This window comes from Sminthopsis crassicaudata, chromosome 2 (genome assembly GCF_048593235.1).
Source record: "Sminthopsis crassicaudata isolate SCR6 chromosome 2, ASM4859323v1, whole genome shotgun sequence".
NCBI lineage: Eukaryota > Metazoa > Chordata > Mammalia > Dasyuromorphia > Dasyuridae > Sminthopsis > Sminthopsis crassicaudata.
Genome location: NC_133618.1, coordinates 152,088,075 through 152,111,729, shown reverse-complemented (window position 1 = coordinate 152,111,729; position 23,655 = coordinate 152,088,075). Strand labels below are relative to the sequence as shown.

General features: G+C 34.4%; 1 protein-coding gene across 5 annotated transcripts in view; it reads right to left on the bottom strand.

Moving 5' to 3' along the window:
• The window catches only part of ABHD12 (abhydrolase domain containing 12, lysophospholipase), a 129,784-nt gene that overhangs the window by 55,303 nt on the left and 50,826 nt on the right, over window positions 1-23,655 (bottom strand). For 3 of the 5 annotated variants that reach the window (XM_074287706.1, XM_074287704.1, XM_074287702.1), the window contains one exon: window positions 15,250-15,374. In XM_074287706.1, coding sequence (XP_074143807.1) covers window positions 15,250-15,374 — 125 coding nt within the window. Of the gene's footprint in view, window positions 1-15,249; window positions 15,375-16,257; window positions 16,683-23,655 lie in introns of those variants that run through there. The other 2 variants (XM_074287705.1, XM_074287703.1) reach the window with 2 other exon arrangements.

Here is a 23,655-nt window from a genome sequence, read left to right as displayed (position 1 = left end):
GTGTGGTTTAGGGAGAAGATCATCATTTATAGGATTCCTACAAAATATCTTTCTGTAGGAATCCTATAAATGATGATTTCTTCTCAAAATTTCTTTCTGAAAGGAGAATTAAAAAGAAAAAAGACAAGTTAGTTGTCATAGCATCCCAAGGATGCTGAATTTGTTTGATTTGATTGTGGTGCTCCTGTACACTGATTTGTTTACATCAGCTCTTAATTAGAGATTTTCAGAGTTATTCCCATATGAACAAAAGATATAATTTTGAGCAGTTATGACAATAATAACAACAGGTAACATGCATACAGAGCTTATCATGTGCCAGGTACTATGCGAAGTGCTGTACGAATATTATTTTATTTGATTCTCACAATCATCCAGAGAGGTGGTGTTAATATTGTCCTCATTTTACAAATAAAGGAACCAAAGGAGAAGAGAGGTTAAGTGACTTCACACAAGCATATATTAAGAGTCTAAGGCTGGATTTGAACTCAAATCTTCCTTAAATTGTGATATGAACATTATGCAATATGATAGTACTTAAATGACGAATATGAAGAATTCAGAAAATTATGGGAAGATTTATGTGGAGATGAGAAGGAGCAGCTATGTGGCAAAGTAGATTGAGCACCAGTCCTGAAGTCGGGAGAACTTGAGTTCAAATTCGACCCCAGACACTTAACACTTCCTGGCTGTGTGACCCCCCCCCCCCATCCACTTAACCCCAATCGCCTCAGGAAAAAAGGGGAAAAAAAAAAGATGAGGAAAACAATATAAACAATGACAATAACAAAGATGGAAAGAAGAATAACAAAACTAGACACAATGAAAATGTACCTTTCTATCTTCTTTGTGGAAAATTACATATAATATCAGTTTTTGGTATGCTGTTTAGTTCTGCTAAAAATTCATTTATCTCCACCACTTTTATTTTTCACATAAAGGATAACTCTCTGGAAGGGGAAACATTAGATAACTGATATAAGAATAAGAAGTGCCATTATTAATTTTTTTAAGTTGAAAATTGCCTACCAAACTTGACCTTAGGAAGCTGGGAATAGAGCATTACACATATTGTCAGACATATTGCTTTGTTCTGAGAAATTCTCTTCTATTTCTTTTATAATGGTCTACTAAGTAAAGGGAAGGTATATTCACAAATAAATATAAAGTAACAATAAAAGAAACTGAAATGAGTAAAAAAATTATATCTGAATGTAACTGTTGAAAAAGACAGTGTTTTGATTTTAGATAAAGAGATATAACAATTAGGAGAGAGGGAAGGAGTAAGGCAATAGAAAAAAGAATAGATATGTGGAAGACTGTGATGTATTCTGACACCCCTCAAAATCAGAAATACCTTCTGAGGAGGTGAAACTCCATTTTTAGAGAACCAAAAGAAATTCAATAATCTAAGCTTCTAAGAAAAATATTTTTTGATACTTTATTTCAAAATCTATTAAACTATTTCAGAAGTCATATATATTTACATTACAACCTGAAAACAGATAATCTTCAGAGGCAATTAAGTACACAGTAAATAGAAATACCAGGCTTTGAATCAAGTTCAAATCCTCAGAAAGCCTCAGAAACTATCAACTGTGTGACTATGGGCAAGTTATTTAGGTTCCTCAAATGCAAAAAGAAAATAATAATAGTACCTACCTTCTAAGGCTATTGTGAGGATCAAAATGAAAAAATAATTTTAAAAGAATCTGGCATATAGTGAGTTCTTAATAAATGCTTATTTACTTCTTTTCTTCAGATAAATGATCTTTAGATCACAAGGAGTTAAATTAAAAAATGACTTTTCTTCCAGTCAAATTTCTTAAGTATCCTAAGCATAATACAAAATATATGCTTCAATAACATGCACATTTAGATTCTTAATAAATATTAGTTGATGAATGCTCAAATTACCCTAAATACCACATTGGAAAAGAATTGTCCAAAAAGTGACTAACAGTAGCACAGAAGAAACCATCAATAGTCAAAAGAAAAAAAATTGAATTAAAACTTTAAAAATATATCCAAACTGCTTAATAACATTTCTTCTCATTTAAAGGATTAATTTTATGAGGTTTAACAAATTAATTCAAACCAGACATTCTAAACAAAAGAATTTTAGGTATGAGAAGTCAAGTTATATTTCAAAAAGAGTAGTCTCATATAATTTTCAAGTTTTAATTCCTATTTGAAAGATCTTTGATTTTGGAATGGATCCAATCACTGTATCAAGAAGCTCTGCAAAGAAAAATTACTCTAAAGGAAATGGACCATAGAACAAGGAAAGCAATTCATTAAAGCTATTTAACAGCTTCTAGTTGGAATTGAAGGGAGTGAGATGAGCCAGAATGACTCAAATTTTGGCAGCTGAAAACTCCAAAGGATACAGACAGAGGAACCTATTAAATACAAATTGAGACAGACATACATACACACACACACACACACACACACACACACACAGAGACAAAGAAATTGATCAACCCCTAAAGTTGGCAGTTGTAATTAATTATTCCTATGTTGGTCAGTAAAGTAAAAGATCTGAGGATTATAGATGTAGATTTCTAAGGCACATTAGAGATCTTTTTTTTTTAAACAGATTTTGATTTTCAGAACAAGAGTATATATGAGATATTATGTTTGAAATAAAGTGTTTCTTCCTATCAAAAAATAAATACACTAGAACCTTTCCCAATAAATGAGAAGAAAAAGAGATGCCTACTTTCCCCACTATGATATGACATAATTTTAGAAATATTAGCAACAGCAATAATACAAGAAAAAGGAATAAAAGATAGTCAAAGAGAAAATATATCTACTTGATGATGACATGATGGGATATTTGGAAAATCCTAGGAATCAGCAAAGATATTGAGACAATAGTTTCAAATAAGCCCTCAAAAAAAATCAGTAACATTTTTATATAATAACAAAACACAAAAAAGCAAAAACAGAAAGAGAAATTTCAAAGTATAAAGAAGTAAAAAAAAAAAATCCCTACTTAAGGGGTAGGAAGAACAGTGCCCCTGGCTAAGCTACATCAATAAGAAAAACAGTATTTCCAGAGTTAATTAAGTTATACTTTTGATATTATACCAATCAAATTACCAAGCATTTACATTTAAAGAACTTGATAAAACAATTACAAAATTCATTTTAACTAAAAATATCAAGAATATAAAGGCAAATAATGAAAAGAACTAAGGATGAAAGGTGAATAGCACTTTCAGATCTCACACTATATTGTAAAGCAACAGTTGTAATTTTTTTTTTTGGGGGGGGGGCTTCTGAGGAGAGGCAATCAGTGTTAAGTTACTTTCCCAGGGTGTCACAGCTGGTATCTGAAGCCAGACTAGAACCCAATTCCTCCTGATTTCAAGGTCAGTGACCTATCCATTGTACCACAGAACTGCAGTTATCAAAACCATCTGGTATTAGTCAAAAACTAGGAAAAACAATGAATAGAACGGAACAGACAAAAAAAGGAGAATTTTTAAAAGATGGGAACTCAATAAACCAGTTTTTGATAAAACAGAAAACAAGAATGACTCTGGAGGGAAAAGAGTCTCTATTTCATAAAAACTACACAAAAACCTGAAAAGTAGTCTGGCAAACATTAGATTTAGACCATCATTTCCATAACATATTCTAAATGGATTCACGACTGACCTCAATATTAATGATCAAATTATTAAAACATCTGAGGAGAAGCAAATTATATAACTTTCACACCTACAGGTAGGAGATGTATTATTAACTAAAAAAGAGATACAAAAGATCTTTTTCAAAAGATAAATGGCTTGAAAGTGAAAAGCTTCTTGACAGACAAAATTAATGTGTCTAGGATAAGAAGGAAATGGTTTATGAGGGGAAAAAAATCTCCCTGTCAAATTTCTCTTATATGAGTTTTGTATCCAAGATATATAAATAATTAATATATAGAACTAATAACCATTTCCTAAGAGATAAATGGATAAAGGATATGAACAAATGTTTCTCAAAAGAAAACTTACAAAGTATTTGCAACATGAAAGAATGTTTCAAATCACTAATAATAGGAGAAATGCAAATCAAAACAACAAGAAGACTTTATTTCATATGCAGCAGATTAGCAAAGATGACCAAAAAATGGCATAAAGGGTGATATAAGTAAATTCGGGAAACATGGAGAAATACACCTGTCAGATCAATGGATAAGGAAAGAATTTATGACCCAACAGAAGATGGATGGAATCATGAGATATCAAGTAGATAGTTTTGATTACATGAAATTAAAAGCTTTTGCACAAAGAAAACTAATTTAGCCAAAATTGGAAGGCAAACAGGAAAAGGAGGGGGGAAAAAAGGCAGGATTTTTAGCAAGTTTATCTGAAAGGCCTCACCAATATAATTTTATTATATAAACAGATAATCTACTGTGTACTTAATTGTCTCTGAAGATTATCTGTTCAAATCCTTAATTTTTATGAAGACTCTTTTAACAATCTAGGCTAATAGTGTGTCTTTCTCAAATTTGTTTGTTCTTCTCTAAAATGAAGGACCTGTGAGAATTTTAAGGGAATTAATGGGGAAAAAAAAATCAAATGAAGGTGACCTAGCGGTACCTGATCTAAACTATATTATAAAGCAGCGCTCAGCAAAACCATTTGGTATCAACTAAGACACAGATTAGTTGATCAGTGGAATAGGTTAGATTCAATGGACAAAACAGTCAATAACTATAGCAATCATGTATTTGACAAACCCAAAGATCCCAACATTTTGTCATTATTTGACAAAAACTGCTGGGAAAATTGGAAATTAGTATGGCAGAAACTAGGCATGGACCCACACTTAACACTGTACACCAAGATAAGATTAAAATGGGTCCATAATTTAGGCATAAAGAACGAGATTATAAATAAATTAAAGGAACATAGGATAGTTTACCTCTCAGACTTGTGGAGGAGGAAGGAATTTGTGACCAAAGAAGAACTAGAGATCATTATTGATCACAAAATAGAAAATTTTGATTATATCAAATTAAAAAGTCTTTGTACAAACGTACTAATGCAAACAAGATTAGAAGGGAAGCAATAAACTGGGAAAACATTTTTACAGTCAAAGGTTCTGATAAAGGCCTCATTTCCAAAATATATAGAGAATTGACTCTGATTTATAAGAAATCAAGCCATTCTCCAATTGATAAATGGTCAAAGGATATGAACAGACAATTTTCAGATGATGAAATTGAAACTATTTCCACTCATATGAAAGTGTTCCAAATCACTATTGATCAGAGAAATGCAAATTAAGACAACTCTGAGATACCACTACACTCCTGTCAGATTGGCTAAGATGACAGGAAAAAATAATGATGAATGTTGGAGGGGATGTCGGAAAACTGGGACACTGATACATTGTTGGTGGAGTTGTGAATGAATCCAACCAATCTGGAGAGCAATTTGGAACTATGCTCAAAAAGTTATCAAACTGTGCATACCCTTTGATCCAACAGTGTTACTACTGGGCTTATATCCCAAAGAGACACTGAAGAAGGGAAAGGGACCTGCATGTGTCAAAATGTTTGTGGCAGCCCTTTTTGTGGTGACTAGAAACTGGAAAATGAGTGGATGCCCATCAATTGAAGAATGGTTGGGTAAATTGTTGTATATGAATGATATGGAATATTATTGTTCTGTAAGAAACGACCAGCAGGATGAATTCAGAAAGGTTTGGAGAGACTTACATCAACTGATGCTGAGTGAAATGAGCAGAACCAGGAATCATTAATATACTACAACAACAATACCGTATGAGGATATATTCTGATGGAAGTGGATATCTTTGATAAAGAGAAGATCTAATTCAGTTCCAATTGATCAATGATGGACAGAATCAACTACGCCCAGAGAAGGAACACTGGGAAATGAGTGTGAACTGTTTGCATTTTTGTTTTTCTTCCCAGGTTATTTTTACTTCTGAATCCAATTCTTCCTGTGCAACAAGAGAACTGTATGCTTCTGCACACATATATATTGTATCTAGGATATACTATAACATATTTAACATGTATAAGACTGCCTGCCATTTAGGGGAAGGGGTGGGGGGAAGGAAGGGAAAAGTCAGAACAGAAGTGAGTGTAAGGGATAATGTTGTAAAAAAAAATTACCCATGCATATGTACTGTCAATAAAAAGTTATAATAATAAAAAACATAAAATGAAGGATCTGGATTTGATGACTTTTCAGGTCCCTTTCCTCTTTATAACTACAAGGTGGTATTCAATTCTAAGAGGGTATTATGATTATAAAAACTGATAGACACAAACAAAAGGGAACTGATTTCATAATGCATAATATGTGAAATAGAGGATTCCTGCATTGAAAAGCCTATGAAATGTAATGTTTTCTTTCTTTCACCCATTACACTTTAACCATGATTAAGTTCCTGCTAATCCCAATAGACCACAGGACAAACACATTCTGTTACTTCTGCAGTCAGTTAGGGCATGCTGGGGAGCTGCCAACCCAGCCCAACTGAGATAGGTACAGGAATTGAGGGTGAGGGTCAAAGGCAAGTATTTTAACACAAACTACATGGCCAACTCAAGAATTTTTCGCACCACTGCCAAGTAATTAAAACCTCCATATCAAGGGGGAATGAACACAGAGTTTAACTGATAAAATTCTTACAACTGATTTTTAAAAGAGATTTCAATCTCAAACAGAGCTCAAACTTGTTTATTTTACAACCCAAGTACAAAAAAGTACTTCTCAGGTTTGAAGAGCCTTGCCTTGCCAAAAGACTGCAAATGGGCACTTCTTTAGATCTGGATAAGACAAACTGGTTGCAACAGGAGCAGTTTCCCAAAAATCTAGGAATTTCATAAGGCAAAAACATTCAACATATGTAAAAGACAAGGGAAGAAGCATGAAATAATAACAGCATTAACCTCACGCTGAAATATAGTACTTGAAGGGTTATGAAATTAACTTTGATATGAGTATAATAGAATATTACGGTAATAGGATATCAGGAATTCAGAGAAATATGGGAAGACTTATATAAACTGATTAAGAGTGAAACTTGCAGAACTGTGCAGCAGTGTAAGTGTTATTCTTATTTCACAGATAGACAAAGCAAGAATGTAAAGTGACTTGATTAAAGAATTAAAGAGATTTGCTCATAATCAAATAGCCAGGAGATGACCAAGAGGAGTAGCCCTAACTTGATGTGGTTGATATTGTTGCTAGACCTCAGAAGACAGGATGAGGAAGGAGACCTGAGTTCAAATTTTACCTCCACATTCAGTCTTCTAGTATATATAGAAACTGAAAGATTATAAAGTACTGGTTGAAATACAAATTTCTGAATGAGTTTTAAATTGCTAGATTCCAGCTGACTTCAACTGACATCAGTAACTGAAAAAAGTACTGAATACTTACTACAAAGGACCGGGGAAAAGATGAGATGAGGCAGAAGGTTAGGTTTGGAAGAAAAAAATGGCAACAAATACTAGTAGGAAATAAACAGTAAGAATAGATTCCTTCCTATCAGGCCAAGTTCAGGGAGCTAGTTAAAATTTTTAAAAAGTGAACTTAATCTAGAGACAGTAACTTGGAGTGGGTGTGGAGTGAGGAAGATCTGAATTCATCTTTGGCCTGCATATTAGTTGGGCATATTAGACTCTGGGCAAGTCTATATAAGCTGTTTGCCTTAGTTTCTTTGTCTGTTAAATGGAGATAATAATAGTACCTACAGCCCAAGATTTTTGTGGAAATCAAATGAAATAATGACAGTAAAACATTCAGCATAATGTATAGTGTATATGGCAAACATTTATGTAAAATGTTGTCTGACCCAGGAATAAGAACCAAGTTAAATCTCTGTTCCTACTCACTAGCTCTAAAACATTAAGCAAGCCAAAGCCTGTCTTTGGGTCTTCATTTCCTCACCTGTAAAATGAAGATGCTAGTTAGACTAGATCAGAGACATAACTAAGAATTTTCTCACCAGGGGCACAAGGAAGGAAAGGTGCCCTTAAATTTGAGATGCTGATATGACCTGAGTAGAGGTGCTCACCCTTGGGAATCATCTGGCCACTTTTTTTTAAAAATTAATTTTATAATTATAACATTTTTGACAGTACATATGCATAGGTAATTTTTTACAACATTATTCCTTGTACTCCCTTCTGTTCCAAATTTTCCCCTCCTTCCCTCTACCCCCTCCCCTAGATGGCAGGCATTCCCATACATATTAAATATGTTATAGCATATCCTAAATACAATGTATATGTGCAGAACCGAATTTTGTTGTTGTTGTTGCAAAGGAAGAATTCAATTCAGAAGGTAAAAATTACCTGGGAAGAAAAACAAAAAATGCAAACAGTTTACAGTCATTTCCCAGTGTTCCTTCTCTGGGTGTAGCTGATTCTGTCCATCATTGATCAAGTGGAATTGGATTAGATCTCTATGTTGAAGATATCCACTTCCATCAGAATACATCCTTATACAGTATCATTGTTGAAATGTATAATGATCTTCTAGTTCTGCTCATTGCACTCAGCATCAGTTGATGTAAGTCTCTCCAGGCCTCTCTGTATTCCTCCTGTTGGTCATTTCTTACAGAACAATAATATTCCATAACATTCATATACTATAATTTACCCAACCATTCTCCAATTGATGGACATCCATTCATTTTCCAGTTTCTAGCCATTACAAAAAGGGCTGATCTGGCCACTTCTATTCCATTCCAACAAAAATTTATTAAGTTCTTGCTTTGTGCAATTCACTGTATCAAAATAAGCTGGTAATACAAAAAAAAAATTAAATAATAGTCCCACTTTTCAATGAGTTTACCTTATACTGATGAGATACAACATATATCCAGAAAAGAATTTATTTAGCATTCTGAGGAGGGAGAAGATACTAATAATTAGGGGATCAGCATAGACTTTCTGGAAGAACCGAGTCTTGAAGAAAGAGAATTAGAGAATGTTCCAGGCATGGGAATAAAAGCTTGTACAGATGAGCTGGAAATAGGTCAAGATTGGAGACTAACAGGTATGTCAGTTTTGCTGCAAAATAAAATGAAAGAAGGTAATGGGAAATAAGCTAATGAAGGTCCTCCATCAAGAGAGAAACATGACCACACTGGTGCTTTAAAAAGATTCAATGGCAGCTATGTAGAGGAAGATGTAAAGAGGGAAAGGATAAAATGGAACTAAGTAAAGAGGCTACTGCAATAACTGAGATGAAACAAATGGAGGAACTGAATGAGAGTGGTAACCTTCCAGATGAAGAGAAAGGGACCAATGGGAGAGATGTGGAGATGGCACTGACAAGACTTGGCAAGTCAGTAGATCTGAGCAGGGAGGGAGGAAAAGGGCAGATGTTTTGCTGAGGTTGTAAATCTGGGTATTTGGAAAGATAGATGGTGGGTTTTTTTCAATAGTATAGGGAATTTTGGAGAAAGGGTGGTTTTAAGAAGAAAGATAATAAGGTCTGTCTCAGACATGTTAAGCTTGAGATGCACATGAGTTATTTAGTGGTAATGTCCAATAGGCAATTAATTGATGATGTGAGCCTGAAGTCCATAAGAGAGATTAGAATTGGATATATTGATCTGGAAATCATCAGCTTAAAGACAACAGTTGAGTCCAAGGGAAGTGAGAGGAACATCAAGAGAGAAAGTGTAGAGTTGCTTTGAGGTCTATTTCTGCATTAAAGAGAAGTCAAGGAGACTGAGATGAATCAGCCAGATAAAAAGAAAAGCAGAAGAAAAGTTACGTATCTCAAAATCTAAGGATGGAGAAAATATCCACTTTCAGGAGAGGAGTCTATTAACACAGTCAATAAGTTTCAAGGAAATCAAGAAAAATGAGGGCTAAAATATAATGAATCTAGCAAGTAAGCATCATTGGCACTTTTGGAGAAGGTAATTTCAGTTTAGTGGAGAGGTTAAAAACCAGATTGCTAAGGATTCAAACATGTGGAAGACAGTAGAGGGACAAGAATATAGATAGCTTTGTGAAGTATAGGTAAGAGTTTGTGAAGGGGAGAAGATCTAAGAGACAGCTTCATTTTTTCATTAAATATTAGTGCTAATTAAAGCATATGGTCAGATCTAAGTCATGGGATGATACAGCCGAAGGGGGAATGACCACAAACCTTGTTGAATTGGGGGGAATGGGAAAAGAAAAGGAGAGGCCGGGCTAGGACCTTCCAGTGATGCAATGAAAACAGATGGGAGATTGTGGCAGAAATCCAATTAATTCTCTTTTAACTCATCCTTCAAGTAATGGCAGAGATAACATTGACTTAATTGTTTCAATTCTGGTCCCCATTTCTCAGACCTCTGTTCTAATACCTGAATCTAGATACAAATAAACTTTCTCTATATGCAGAAATGTATGTATGCATATATGAATGAGGAGGCAGAAATGTGGGCAGTCTCATTCCTGTAACAACCACATCACCCTCTCCTCCATCGACTTTGTTTCCATTCCAGCAGGACCAATTTGGGGTTCTCTTGTTTTCACATCTCCTCCATTACTGCTCTGGACTAAAACACAGGACTACAGATTTAGAGGTGGAAGGTACTTCAGAGGTCATATCTTCCAACCCCTCATTTCACAGATTCAGTGACATACAAAATCCTTTAGAACTCTATGCTCCTATTCCAGTGCTAGCTAATCAGGAAAGAGAAAAAATTTGTCACTCATCAGAATAAGTGTCTATGAAGCAATAATAAATAGACATAGAAAGAAAGATCTCTTTTTGACTAGAACTTAAGAAAGTGCTGATTTCAGGAAGTAGTTTGCTGACCCAAGAATACAAACAGTAGCCAACAGACATAAATCTAGGCCAAAGAGAAAGTAATTTCTGATAAGAATTCAGATTTCAGAACTGTAAATATCTATTAGGTTTTCACAAACTGACTCATCATGTAGATATTGAGGTGGGTGACTTTCTAAAGTCATATAGTAATGTCCTTTTTACAGAGTCAAATCTGCTTATTAATATTTTCTCATTATCTTAAAGCAGGTTATACCTATATTACTTCAATCCTCTAAGTATTTGTGATTTCATCCTTACAGGTATATCCCTCATCCATACAGATGACAACCCCTCCACACCTTAATAAACTTTTCATGAGTGTTGTGGCCAAAGAATAAAATTATCAGCTGGCTCCTTTCTATTGATGTACTTTTCTGGGTATAGCTAGGTTGATCCTTAGGACAAACACCAAGTCTGTCACTAGACTCATATCTGAACTCTTTTTGACGTGGTAGACACTGTCAGAGTTTATGCTCTTTGAACAAATGCAAAATTCCTTCCCTCCACATCACAGAGAGATATTAGAGCACAATTTATTAAAGGAGATATGTACTCTTTATTTTCCCCCCTTTAACCATTTAACTCAAAAAGATTTGTGCATTTCTGGTACCTAGCTCAATACTCTATACTCAATAGATACTTAATAAGGTTTACTACAAGAATTCCTAGATAATTTTAATTAGGTTTTGGTACCAAAAAGTTGGGTTACTTTCATAATGACCTTCAAGCCAGATGTTTAGCAACATATCAAATTAATTTGGTAAAGTATATATACAGTAAATATACATGCTGCTGTATATTCAACCAGCAATTAATGCTACATGTTACATGACTGAAAAACAGAATAATTACTAGAATTCCTATTCTGCAATTTCCCCAGAGTAGACAGTGGTTTGAAAATATACCAGCAAGTCAAAAAAAATTGATAAAACAATATTCTTAGCTAGCTAAGCAAATCAAAGAAAATACTGCAATTACCCCATGTCATGTCACATGTCAGATGTCAACCTGTAATTTTATCACTTAAAGGTAGGCATATGACAAAGATAGGGTCTTTTTTTATCCTTAACAAGATTGTGATATGAAAGGCCTTAAAGCAAAGAAAGCAAAGTCCATTTAACACAGAAGTGGCCAGATCATCACAGGAGACATCTGGCACCAAGAAATTAGGGGAATAGGAATTGACCAGGGCTGAAGTAAGATTAGCCTTTAAGTAAATGAAGAAAAGAAAAGCAATCACTTGTGGTTGTTGGAAATGACAAAGTTGAGAATACAATCTGTGGCCCAGACATGATACATGTGCTTGTATATATGTATATGTGCACATGGGTGCTCGGTTGTGTATGTATAAAAAAAGCCAATGAGGTAGCCCAGTGGATACAAACAACTGTGCTGGACTTTGGCATCAGGAAGACTTGAGTCTAAATAAGTGACCCTGGACAAATTATAATCTGTCTGCTGCAGTTTCCTCATCCATAAAATGGGGATAATAATAGCCCCTTCCTCCCAAGATTGCTATAAGGATAAAATGAGATATTTGCAAACTGCTTTGTAAATCTTGAAATCACTATATAAATGCTGGCTTAAAAAAAACTGAATTAGTTACTAAGAGCTACTGATTGGAAGAACTGTTAGATTTGCAGTAAAAAAATCTTGGTTTTCATCCTAGTTCTAATTCCTGGGTGAACATGGCTAAGTTGTTTAACTCATGATCTCAGTTTCCTCATACATAAAATGGGAAGAGGGTAGATGACTTTTAAGATCCCTTCTAATTCTAAATCCAAAATCCTTTACCTCACATCTATTCCATCTTATACCTTCCCACTGGCATCATCCCAGCAGCTTCTCACCAGGACTACAATCACAATCCTTTAACTAGTTTCCCTACCTCCAGTCATATACTTATAATTAACATTCCAAATATATATATTTCTTGATGTTATTTCCCTGCTTAAAAAAAATCTTCAAGTATTTTCCCAAGGCCTATAAAAGAAAGTATAGTCTTCTTAAACTCAAATAGAAACAGGGACTACAGTCCATCCATGCATCTGTGGGCTGCATATGACTTACAAAGACAGAGAGAGTGTATGTATCTATGGGGTGGATGGGGTAAGGAAAGTGGAGTGATGGGATAGTTGAATGGAAACCAGAGGACCTATGTTCTAATACAAATACTGCTTCTTCTATTCCTGAGTGATCTATGATAAAACACTTTATTTTTACTATTTCCTCATCTGTACAAGAACGAGTAACTAGTTTAGATCTCTTCCAATCTTAAATGTTTAAGATCTAATGGTCTAGGAGGGGAAAAAAAAAAAAAAAACAAACAAACCTGGAAAAATTCAGGGAAAAAAAGTTTGTAGTCTTCCCTGAAAAATCAGAACTTTTTAAACCATGCTTAAAACACACACACACACACACACACACACACACACACACACACACACACACACAATAACAAAATGATAAAATAAAGTGCCCAGTAAACTATTGCTCCTTAGCCCTTACACCATACAACTTATTTCTAAAAACTCAGCATTGGGGAAAAATTTTTTTTAATGTAAAATCATTTATAACACTATACCATTATAATTTCTATAGTCTGAAATTAAATCAGAAGAAAATCTGCAAATGCAAGAACAATATTAGTTTCTACCTCTAGGGACACTACTGTTTCTATAAAAAAAAAGAGACTTTCTATGCCTCAATCCATAACTATGTGAAGAAAGAGACTCTCTTACTGTCTTTTGAACTAGAGGTCTGAAGTGAAGTTTCTACTGAGCAGGATCCAAAAGTCAGATTATAAAGAAACTTTTTGATAGTAATATGTATTTATTTCAAACTAGATTAGAAATAAAAAGCATATTACTCTGGCATGATTAAGTGAAGTCCAAAGATTTGGGGGATTGAAGTAATAATACAGGTATAACCTGCTTTAAGATAATGAGGAAATATTAATAAGCAGATTTGACTCTGTAAAAAGGACATTACTATTTGACTTTAGAAAGTCACCCACCTCAATATCTACATGATGAGTCAGTTTGTGAAAACCTAATAAATATTTACAGTTCTGAAATCTGAATTCTTATCAGAAATTACTTTCTCTTTGGCCTAGATTTATAACTATCTGTAATTCAACAGATATGGGAAGTCTTTTCATAAATCAATGTATAAATGAAAAGATTTTTGAGAATGACCTGGATTGAGAGGGATTAATTGATTTTAGGGGAAGGGGGGAGAGACAGAAACAGAGAGAGGGAGAGAGAAAGGAAAAGAGAAGTGGGGAAAAAATAGTGGAGAGGATAAATCATAAAATTAGGATAAATAATAAAATTCTCATACTTCGCACTCTGTTTCAAAATGACTAGAAATTTTACATTCTGCAGGCCCTAAGTGCCTTAACTTTGCATATTCTAAAGAATTTCAGATCCTTAATTCCTAAGATTATCTCAGATATGGCAAATAAATCAGCCCAACTGTCCTTTTTCTGCAATCAGCCTAAGGCCTTTCCTTTATCTACCCACAGTTTTTAATTCCTAACAACAGAACTTAAAAAATTCAAAGATTTTACAGGCTTAAAAAACCAAAAGATGAATATTTAAAATTTTTTGTGTTTCAGAAATTGCTATTTCACAATTTCCAAAATAAAACTGACTAGTTCCTTGGGCAGTTAGGTAGTGCACTGGATTGAATACCAGACCTGCACTCAGGAAATCCGAGTTCAAATCCAGCTTTGAACAAGTACTAGCTATGCAACCCTGGACAAGTGACATAACCCTATTTCTCTCAGTTTTATCTTCTATGAAATAAGCTGGAGAAGTAAATGGCAAACCACTCCACTATCTTTGCCAAGAAAACTAAAAACAGGGTCATAAAGAGTCAAATATTACTGAATAACAGTTTTTTAAGTTAAAATTTTCATTGGAAAAAATATAACTAATTTTAAACCATATTTTACATATATGCCTACAAAATTTATATCAATATTTTCAAGCTAAATGCTATTTAAATACAAATAGTTACTGTACAAATTATTAATAGTTATGAATATCAAAAATGGAAAACAAAAAACATAATTCAATGGCTTACTTTTTTGTAATGACCACTTTTCCTCCCATCCTCCACCTCAAAGCTATTTAATAAGACATAAAAGGCAACTTGGCATGTTGGATATAATGCCAGCTTAGAAGTCTGGAAGGCCTGGACTCAGACACCAGTTGTGGGACCATGGCCTTATCCATAATCTGAGGCTCAATTTCATCAGTAAAATGAAAACTACTATACTATTTTCTTTAGGATTTTTTTAAGAATCAAAAAAAAAAAAAAAAAGAGTCCTTTGCAACCTTTCTATGCTATGTAAATACCAATTATAATTAAGACTAAAAACATCCATCAAAGAGGTCTGAAAATTATCACTTACCAAAATTTAAGAAAATCAGCTTAGCCTGTATCCCAGGACAGAGTTTTACAAGGAACGGGATGGCAATGTATAAGGCCAACAACCAAAGAAGTATCTTCCGCAAGCGGAACCACAATCCTTTTCTTCTGGAAAAGAAAAATAATTAAAATGATCAAACTGAAGTAAGTTCCATTTAATAGCAGAAAATAATGATCATCCTCAAAATCACAACAAATCCAAGAATGTCTCCCCCCCATATGAAATATTTCAATAAAGACTTAAGTTTAGATTATTTTCTATAGGCTTATTTTGATCAATTTTTCGACTGAAGTTTTAGAATAGCAACAAAGATTTACATTGACTAAAAACCCAAGAACTATAGTGACCTCTCACTTATCAGTCCTAAGGAGTAAAAAGTTATTAATTTAACTGTTAGTTTCGACTTAAGAGTACAGTAATGCTTTTAAACCTCTAAATTACTTTTCTGGCTTATTTGGCAAAATAGAAAACCAAACAAGCTCCTCATTAACATTTGTGAGCAATTCCTCATTAGCACGTGAAAAAAAAAATACCAAGTAATAAGACTTGTTTAAAAAACAAAAACAAGAACAAAAAAAAACACAACTTCTGGATTGGGTACAATGTGGGTGAGGGGAAATAAAAAAAAAAAAAATCTACATTACAGATTGAGATTCAACCTAGGTGGACCAGGTCACATCTTGTCTGTATTAATCAAGCACTAAACATGTATTAAGCACCTTCCAAGTGCCAGGGAGGGTGCTAAGAGCTGGTCATAACAAATCAGAGTCATTTACTTATACTGTATAACACTGATAAAACAAGCTTCATTAACCAACTTTTCTGAGGTTCCTAGAGATACTTTTTAAATTGCCATCTTTCCATCTATAACAAAACCATGACACTAGCAAGTGTTTGAGAATGTATGCATGTGTGTGTGTATAAATACACACACACACACACACACACACACATATATATATATTCAAATCCATAAATAATCAAGCATACCTTTTGCAGACTGAAAGTCCCCTACACATATGTATTCGTATTTTTCAAATACGTATATGATATTGTGACTAACAAACAAATTCATGTAAAAGTTGTCTTGAATTCATAGTGCCATCTTATCATTTTCCTGTTGGAATCTACTGAGAAATACAAAACTACCATCATGCAGAGGGACCGATTTTTTTTTTTTTAAAGGATTCAAAATAGACCCAAATCTTGAAGAAAATTGGGAATGGACTAATCTTCAAACAATTTTCACCATTTCACTGCCCTTCTCCAAAATCTGTGGCTTCAAGTTCATTAATAAATGAATTTGTTGTTACTTCCTTCTCTTTTTGTTCTGTTGGCTCTAGTCTCACTAATATGCTGTGTATTCTTTGGAGGCTTATTCATTCTCACCTCCCTGTCTATTCTCTACACCTGGAATGTCCTCTCCTTTTCTTATCATCAGCATTCACTATTGTGATGTCTACCATGAAGACCAAGGAACTCTAGAGCCATGCAGTCACAGAATCCTAGAAGGGGTAGTTGAGCTACCTAAACACATGATTAGACAAGGAAAAATGACACCCATGTCAAGTCACACGCCAAGGCAGCTAGTAGAAACTAAGAAAAACATTCACTGGGGCTCCAGTGTCCAAATCCGGTGGGGAGGTGGCCAATGAGGTGGCTACCTATGGGACCTAGAAAGAAAAGGCTAAAGCTGAAGCTAAAGGCACAAGAATACAAAAGCTACTGAATGTCTCTGAAGGGGTACACTGGATCCCAGGCAGCAGAAGAGATGGATCATCGCAGCACAATGAAGTCGATTTAAATATCGTCTGGAGAAATGGAACTTCTCCAATAATAATCTTCATGTAACTTTCTCATAATATTCTATCTCTCCTAACATGGACCTTTTGTCTTTGTGACTCTGGATGGTGAAACAAATGGAAGTTAGTTCTTTCCCAAAGCCATCTTCTGCCTGGCATTTAAAGAGGTGAGTGGAGGAAGAGGAAGATAAGAACAAGAACAATAAAGAGAATAGATGGGGAACTATTTTGAATTGGAAGTATGGACTCCACGGGGTAACAGGGTGCTCTGGGACCTGTGGCATCATTAGTTAGTTTTCAAAGTCCAGATTAAAATGTAAAAAAGTAGAAGGTAACTGAAGGAAGGGGAAAAGGAAAGATTCCCATCCTACCTTGGGAATTTCTATTAGAGAGGGGGAGTAAAAGAACCTTTGGGAACAGCACCAGAGTAAATAAAGAGGCCCAATGAGAAGTGGTTTACTAGAGAGTGATATATGGTGATTACCTTTAAAAAATAAAAAGAATAGGCCTAACGTCCCCGCTACTGTTTCACTGGTTTTAGCTTCCCTTCTTAGGCTTTAAATTTGCCAGTGTTAGCTATTCTGTGGTTACTCATCCATTGTGCCACTATTAATCCTTCTCTCTAATCAATCTCTTTTTCTTAATATTCAGGGAGGGAAGGAGAGAGGGAGGGGGAGAGATAGAGACTGGGACTAAGAGACAGATCATTTTAGATATATGCATATACACATATATACATGTGTACACATTGTGTGTAGACATATAATATATGTATACATATAATGTTTATTGTTACTTTTATTAGTGTTTTCATATTATTAACTCATGCTGTGTGATAAAAGAAGAATTATGTGTGATGCTTAATGCTCAGGAGACTAGATGAATCATATGAATCAACCCAAACAACAAACAGAAAGATTATCCTTAAGGACTGAAGTAGAGGAATGTGAAATGGACTGACCTTAGTGAACATACAGGCAGGGACAGGTGTCTAGAAAATAGATAAGGTGGCACAGTGAACTGATGCTAGTTAGACCATAGACCAAAAAACAGGAAGAGCTAAAGATCTGTCCCTGTTAAATCAGGAAGCCTGGACCTACGTTCTGGACTAAAGTCAAGCATTATATTATTTTTATATGTTTGGAGACATTAGATACTTTTACTAGAAGGCCTAACATTTGATACATACATTACATATAAAGTTTGAACTCCCATGTTCTTTGTGAAATAGGAAGACTTTTTTTTTAATTCTCATGAAACTTAAAAAATGCTGAAAATCAAAGCATTATGACAGGTGCTGTAAGGGGCCTATCAAGAGGCCCCTACATCATTGTAACCAGAGTTAAGACCTTAATCAAATATATATGACTTTTTTTTTTCTTTCATTAATTCCTAAATCCTGTCAATTCTTCTTTTGAAATATCCCACTTTAGCTGCTTTCTTATTGCCACTACCTCAATTCAAGCTACATCATCATGGTCAGACTTCTGCAATAAGATCAGAGATCTAGAACTCTAGGGCTAGTCCCTGGGAGATCATCTACTTCAATGCCTTTCCTTTGCATATAAGAAAACTGAGCTTCACAAAGACTCAGTTTGCCAAAGATGATAATAATTAAGAGTTATAATGATGTATTTAACCTATATTGTAGTACTTGCTATCTAAGGGAGAGGGGAAGTGGGGAAGAAGGGAGAAAAATATGGAAAACATGGTTTTGCAAGGGTGAATGCTGAAAACTATCTTTGCATGTATTTTGAAAAATAAAAACACCATTACTTTAAAAAGTTATAATGATATAATGATAATAGCTATTATAATTATTACCTGCTATGATTACTCAAGATCACATTGTTGAGAGATCCTTTCTGATTCCAGTCTCTTAAGATCAGGGAATAAATATCTCAACTTTTGTTTTTGTCCAAGTTACTTTTTATCAGTGCTTGGTAAATGTTAATCTTGCCCTATGGCTGCAATGGAATAAGGAAGCTCCAATGATGAAACTAGTTCTACCAATACAGATAGGCTAAAGCTTATGAGAGTTGCCTGGCTGTGACACATAGCACACACTTAATAAAAACCTGTTGATTGATTCCAATCACCAACTGAATACCAGTATCAGATTTTTTAAAAGCTCTGTTCTGTTCAGGTCTCTCTATGGAAGAAAAATATCCAATGGCTTCCTGTGACCAAATGCAAATATCTTTACCTTTTATTCAAAATCCTCCATAATCTGTCCCCCCAAAAAAACACCTTTCCTTGCCTGGATTAATTAAAGCCCTAAAAGTAATTGTTTGGTAAGTCCTTAATAAATAAATGCTTTTAAAATTAAACTGAATTGGGCTAAGGGACTGGAAATGCTTTGCTAGAAGAGAAGAAGACATGACAGTCATTTTCAAACATTTTAATGGTTGTTAAGATGGAGGAAAAATTAAACAGAGTAATTGAAAGAAAGTTGAAGAAAAACTTTTTAAATAAGAATGTGCACTTCACAAACATGGAATGAGCTCCCTCAGGAGACAACAAGGTCCTTTCAAGCTAAAACTGCATGGCCACTTATTGGTTATGTTATAGGAGGGACTCTTACTTAGGTATGGATTGGACTAGACTGCCATTGGAGGAGTTAGGTGGGAAAGTGGATATAATGATGGGTCCAGAGCTAGGAAGACTCATCTTCTTGAGTTCAAATTTAGCCTCAATGTATTCTGATGGAAGTGGAAATCTTCAACATAAAGAAGATCCAACTCACTTCCAGTTGATCAATGATGGACAGAGGTAGATACACCCAGAGAAGAAACACTGGGAGGGGAATGTAAATTGTTAGCACTAATATCTGTCTGCCCAGGTTGCATGTACCTTCGGATTCTAATGTTTATTGTGCAACAAGAAAATGATATTCACACACATGTATTGTACTTAGACTATATTGTAACACATGTAAAATGTATGGTATTGCCTGTCGTCGGGGGGAGGGAATAGAGGGAGGGGGGGTAATTTGGAAAAATGAATACAAGGGATAATATTATAAAATATATATATATATATATATATAAAATAAAAAAAAAAATTTAGCCTCAGACACTTACTAGCTGTGTGTGACTCTGGGCAAGTCACTTAACCCTGTTTGCCTCAGTTTCCTCATCTATAAAATTAGCTAAGAAGGAAATGGCAATTCATTCCATATCTTTACCAAGAAAACCCCAAATAGGGTCAACAAAGAATCAGACAATACTGAAAATGCCTGAACAACAAACTGTCATTAAGTTGCCTTGCAACTCTCAAATTCCACAAGACTTTTCTAACTACTCACCTTCGTGAGTTCTCTCATTACAGCCATAATGGTCTAGAAATATAGACTAAAAGAATTTCACAGTTGAAAGGAGGGGCCTCAATAGCAATCTAGTCCATCCTCTATAATCCAGGAAGCAATTAAGAAGCTTTTGCTGCAAGACCTCCCTGACAAGAAGCCTAGTCCTTCCTGAGGCAATCCATTCCAATTTTATTTTTTATTTTTATTTTGTTTTATAATTATAACTTTTTTTTTGACAATACATTGCATGGGTAATTTTTTTTTTACAACATTATCTCTTGCACTCACTTCTGTCCCAATTTTTCCCTTCCTTTCCTCCACCCCTTCCCCTAGATGGCAGGCAGTCCCATATATGTTAAACATGTTATAGTATATCCTAGATACAATATATGTGTGCAGAACCGAATTTCTTGTTGCACAGGAAGAATTGCATTCAGAAGGTAAAAATGACCTGGGAAGAAAAAAAAAAATGCAAACAGTTTACACTTATTTCCCAGTGTTCCTTCTCTGGGTATAGCTGATTCTGTCCATCATTGATCAATTAGAACTGAATTAGATCTTTTCTTTGTAGAAGATATCCATTTCCATTAGAATACATCCTCATACAGTATTGTTGTTAAAGGGTATAATGATCTCCTGGTTCTACTCATTTCACTCAGCATCAGTTGATGTAAGTCTCTCCAAGCCTCTCTGTATTCATCCTGCTGGTCATTTCTTACAGAACAATAATATTCCATAAAATTCATATACCATAATTTACCCAACCATTCTCCAATTGATGGGCATCCATTCAATCCATTCCAATTTTTAAAAACTCTAATCCATTAGGGTGTTTTTCCTAATCTCAAATTCAAACTCAAATTCAATTCTTTCTAATTTCCATCCAGTGCTTTTAGTTCTGCCTTCTGAATTCAAACAGATTAAGCTTAATTTAATCCTTATACATTGAAGATTCCTTTCCCAGTACTTTTTGTTATTGGGTTTCCTTGAATTTTCTCCAGTCTAAAACATATCCACATTCAAACCATTTTATGAACTTCACCATCAAGTCACCCTCTGCTTTTTCTCCTTACTTTTGTTCAAACTATTTTGCCCATTTGAAATGTCGTCCTTCCTCTTCTCTGTAACTCCAGAACAGTATTCATGCTTTCAGACTCAGTTCAAATGCTCCCTTCATGAAATCTTAATAACCACCTCATAACACTTCTTCTGTGGTCTCGTTTTCTGTACTCATCTTCCTGAGTTAAAATCTAACCCCAGATACTTATTAACTGGGTGATACTCGGCAAGTCACTTAACCCTGCTTGCCTCAGTTTCCTCATATGTAAAATGAGCTGGAAAAGAAAATGGCAAACCACTCCAGTATCTTTGCCAAGAAAACTCCAAATAGAGTCAAAGAGTTGGACCTGACTGAAACGAATGAACAACAAAGCACATATAATGCATCATGCTAAGTTCTGGAGATGCAAAAGAGGCAAAATATAATCCCTACAGTTAAGGAGCTCACAATCTAATAGACAAATATATACAGAAAATATGCAAACAAATACATAGAGAACAAGTTATATACAGGATTAAAAGAGAAGAGGCACTAGAATTAAGAAAAGGTAGGAAAGGATTCCTGCAAAGAGTAGCATTTTAGTTGGGACTTCAAGGAAGCCAGGGAAGTCAGTAAATGGAAATGAAGAGGAAAAGCATGCTAGGTATATTTGATAGGCTGAGATTAAATGCCTGGAGTCAAAAGATGCAGTGCCCTGTTTAAGGAACAGCAAGAAAACTGTCACTGGATCAAAGAGTATGTAGTGGGAAAGAATAGATTATTTATTAGGTTATGAAGGGCTTTGAGCACCTAGCAAAGAATTTTGTATTTTATCCTGTAGATAATAAGAAACCACTAGAGTTTACTGAATTACACCAGGGGGATGAGGACAGAGGTTGACATGGTCATACCTATGCTTTAAACCAATTGCTTTAGTGGCTGAATGAAGGATGGAATGAAAAGGATTCAGGAGGAAAAAGAATAAATTGAGTTTTGGACAAATTAACTTTTAGATATCTACATATACAAGTATGAGTTATGATAAATGATCAAATTCATATGACAAAGGAGGAAAATGGGAGCCAACTTTTGGATTATTTTATTTCCATAAAAAGACCATTTATATGGATGGATAAAATGGCCAAAATCATTTCTGACTTTTTCTAGTATTAGGTTAGGTACATAATTAATTCATTTTCAACGGTGTCATGTGTGTTTGTATTTTGCCTGCCAGTTTTTCTCTATCTCTCCTATGACTTCTCCTAGTCTAAAGGCTGGCTAAAAAACAAAAACAAAAACAAAAAACAAAACAAAACAAAACAAAACTTCAAGCTTTCATTATTAAACTAATCAAGAAGCTGACAATTTTTGTGATGAAAACAATGACATAATCCAAATTTAAATTATAAAACTAAGAAGCTGACATGGCATAACTACATAGTTCTCCAAAGCTACCTTCCATCAGTCAAAGAAATTCACTAGTTTATTACTAGTGTAGGAATAAATCTGTGGCTAAAGTGACTGACAGTTAAGGCTGAAGATTTCATATAAATCATTTGTTTTACCACCTTGTCTAAAAATATCTAGAATTTGTGGATGATAAAACAATCTATTAAAAAAGTAAAATGATGTTACTGGAGAAGTTAGAAGAGAAATTTTTTTTTCTTTTTCTTACAAAAAGGGGGTTTGTTTCCTCTAAAAAGCATATCATTCTACAAATGCTTTGACAGCCATTTTCTGAGACCCCTTTAGTCATGTTAAAAATGCCTTCTAAAATACAAGCTCAAAGAGAAAGGCATTAAATCTGAATAATTTTAGTTTGAACAAAGGCCAAAAAAAGAACCTGAAAACAGAGGTCTTGCATATTTGGCAAGATGATGAGAAGAACGAATAATATAAACATATATGGTCCAAAATATTTGGTTTCAAATAAGTTAAGCCTCTCAATACCTTTTTAGCTATTGTAGGTAATATCCTAAAATTTGTTCTAAAATGGATGCTCCAGCTAGATTCACACACACACACACACACACACACACACACACACACACACACACACACACACACACACAATTATTTTAAATCAAAATTGAGCAATTTATCTTGTTCCATTAAAAATACCCTATATCCTTCCACACCTTCCTCTCCAACCTTAATTTAAACACTGGCTTTTTACTTTTGTATTAAAAAGCAGTTTCGTGATAGATGCAATGACATCGTCTAAATTTTAAGCTATAAAA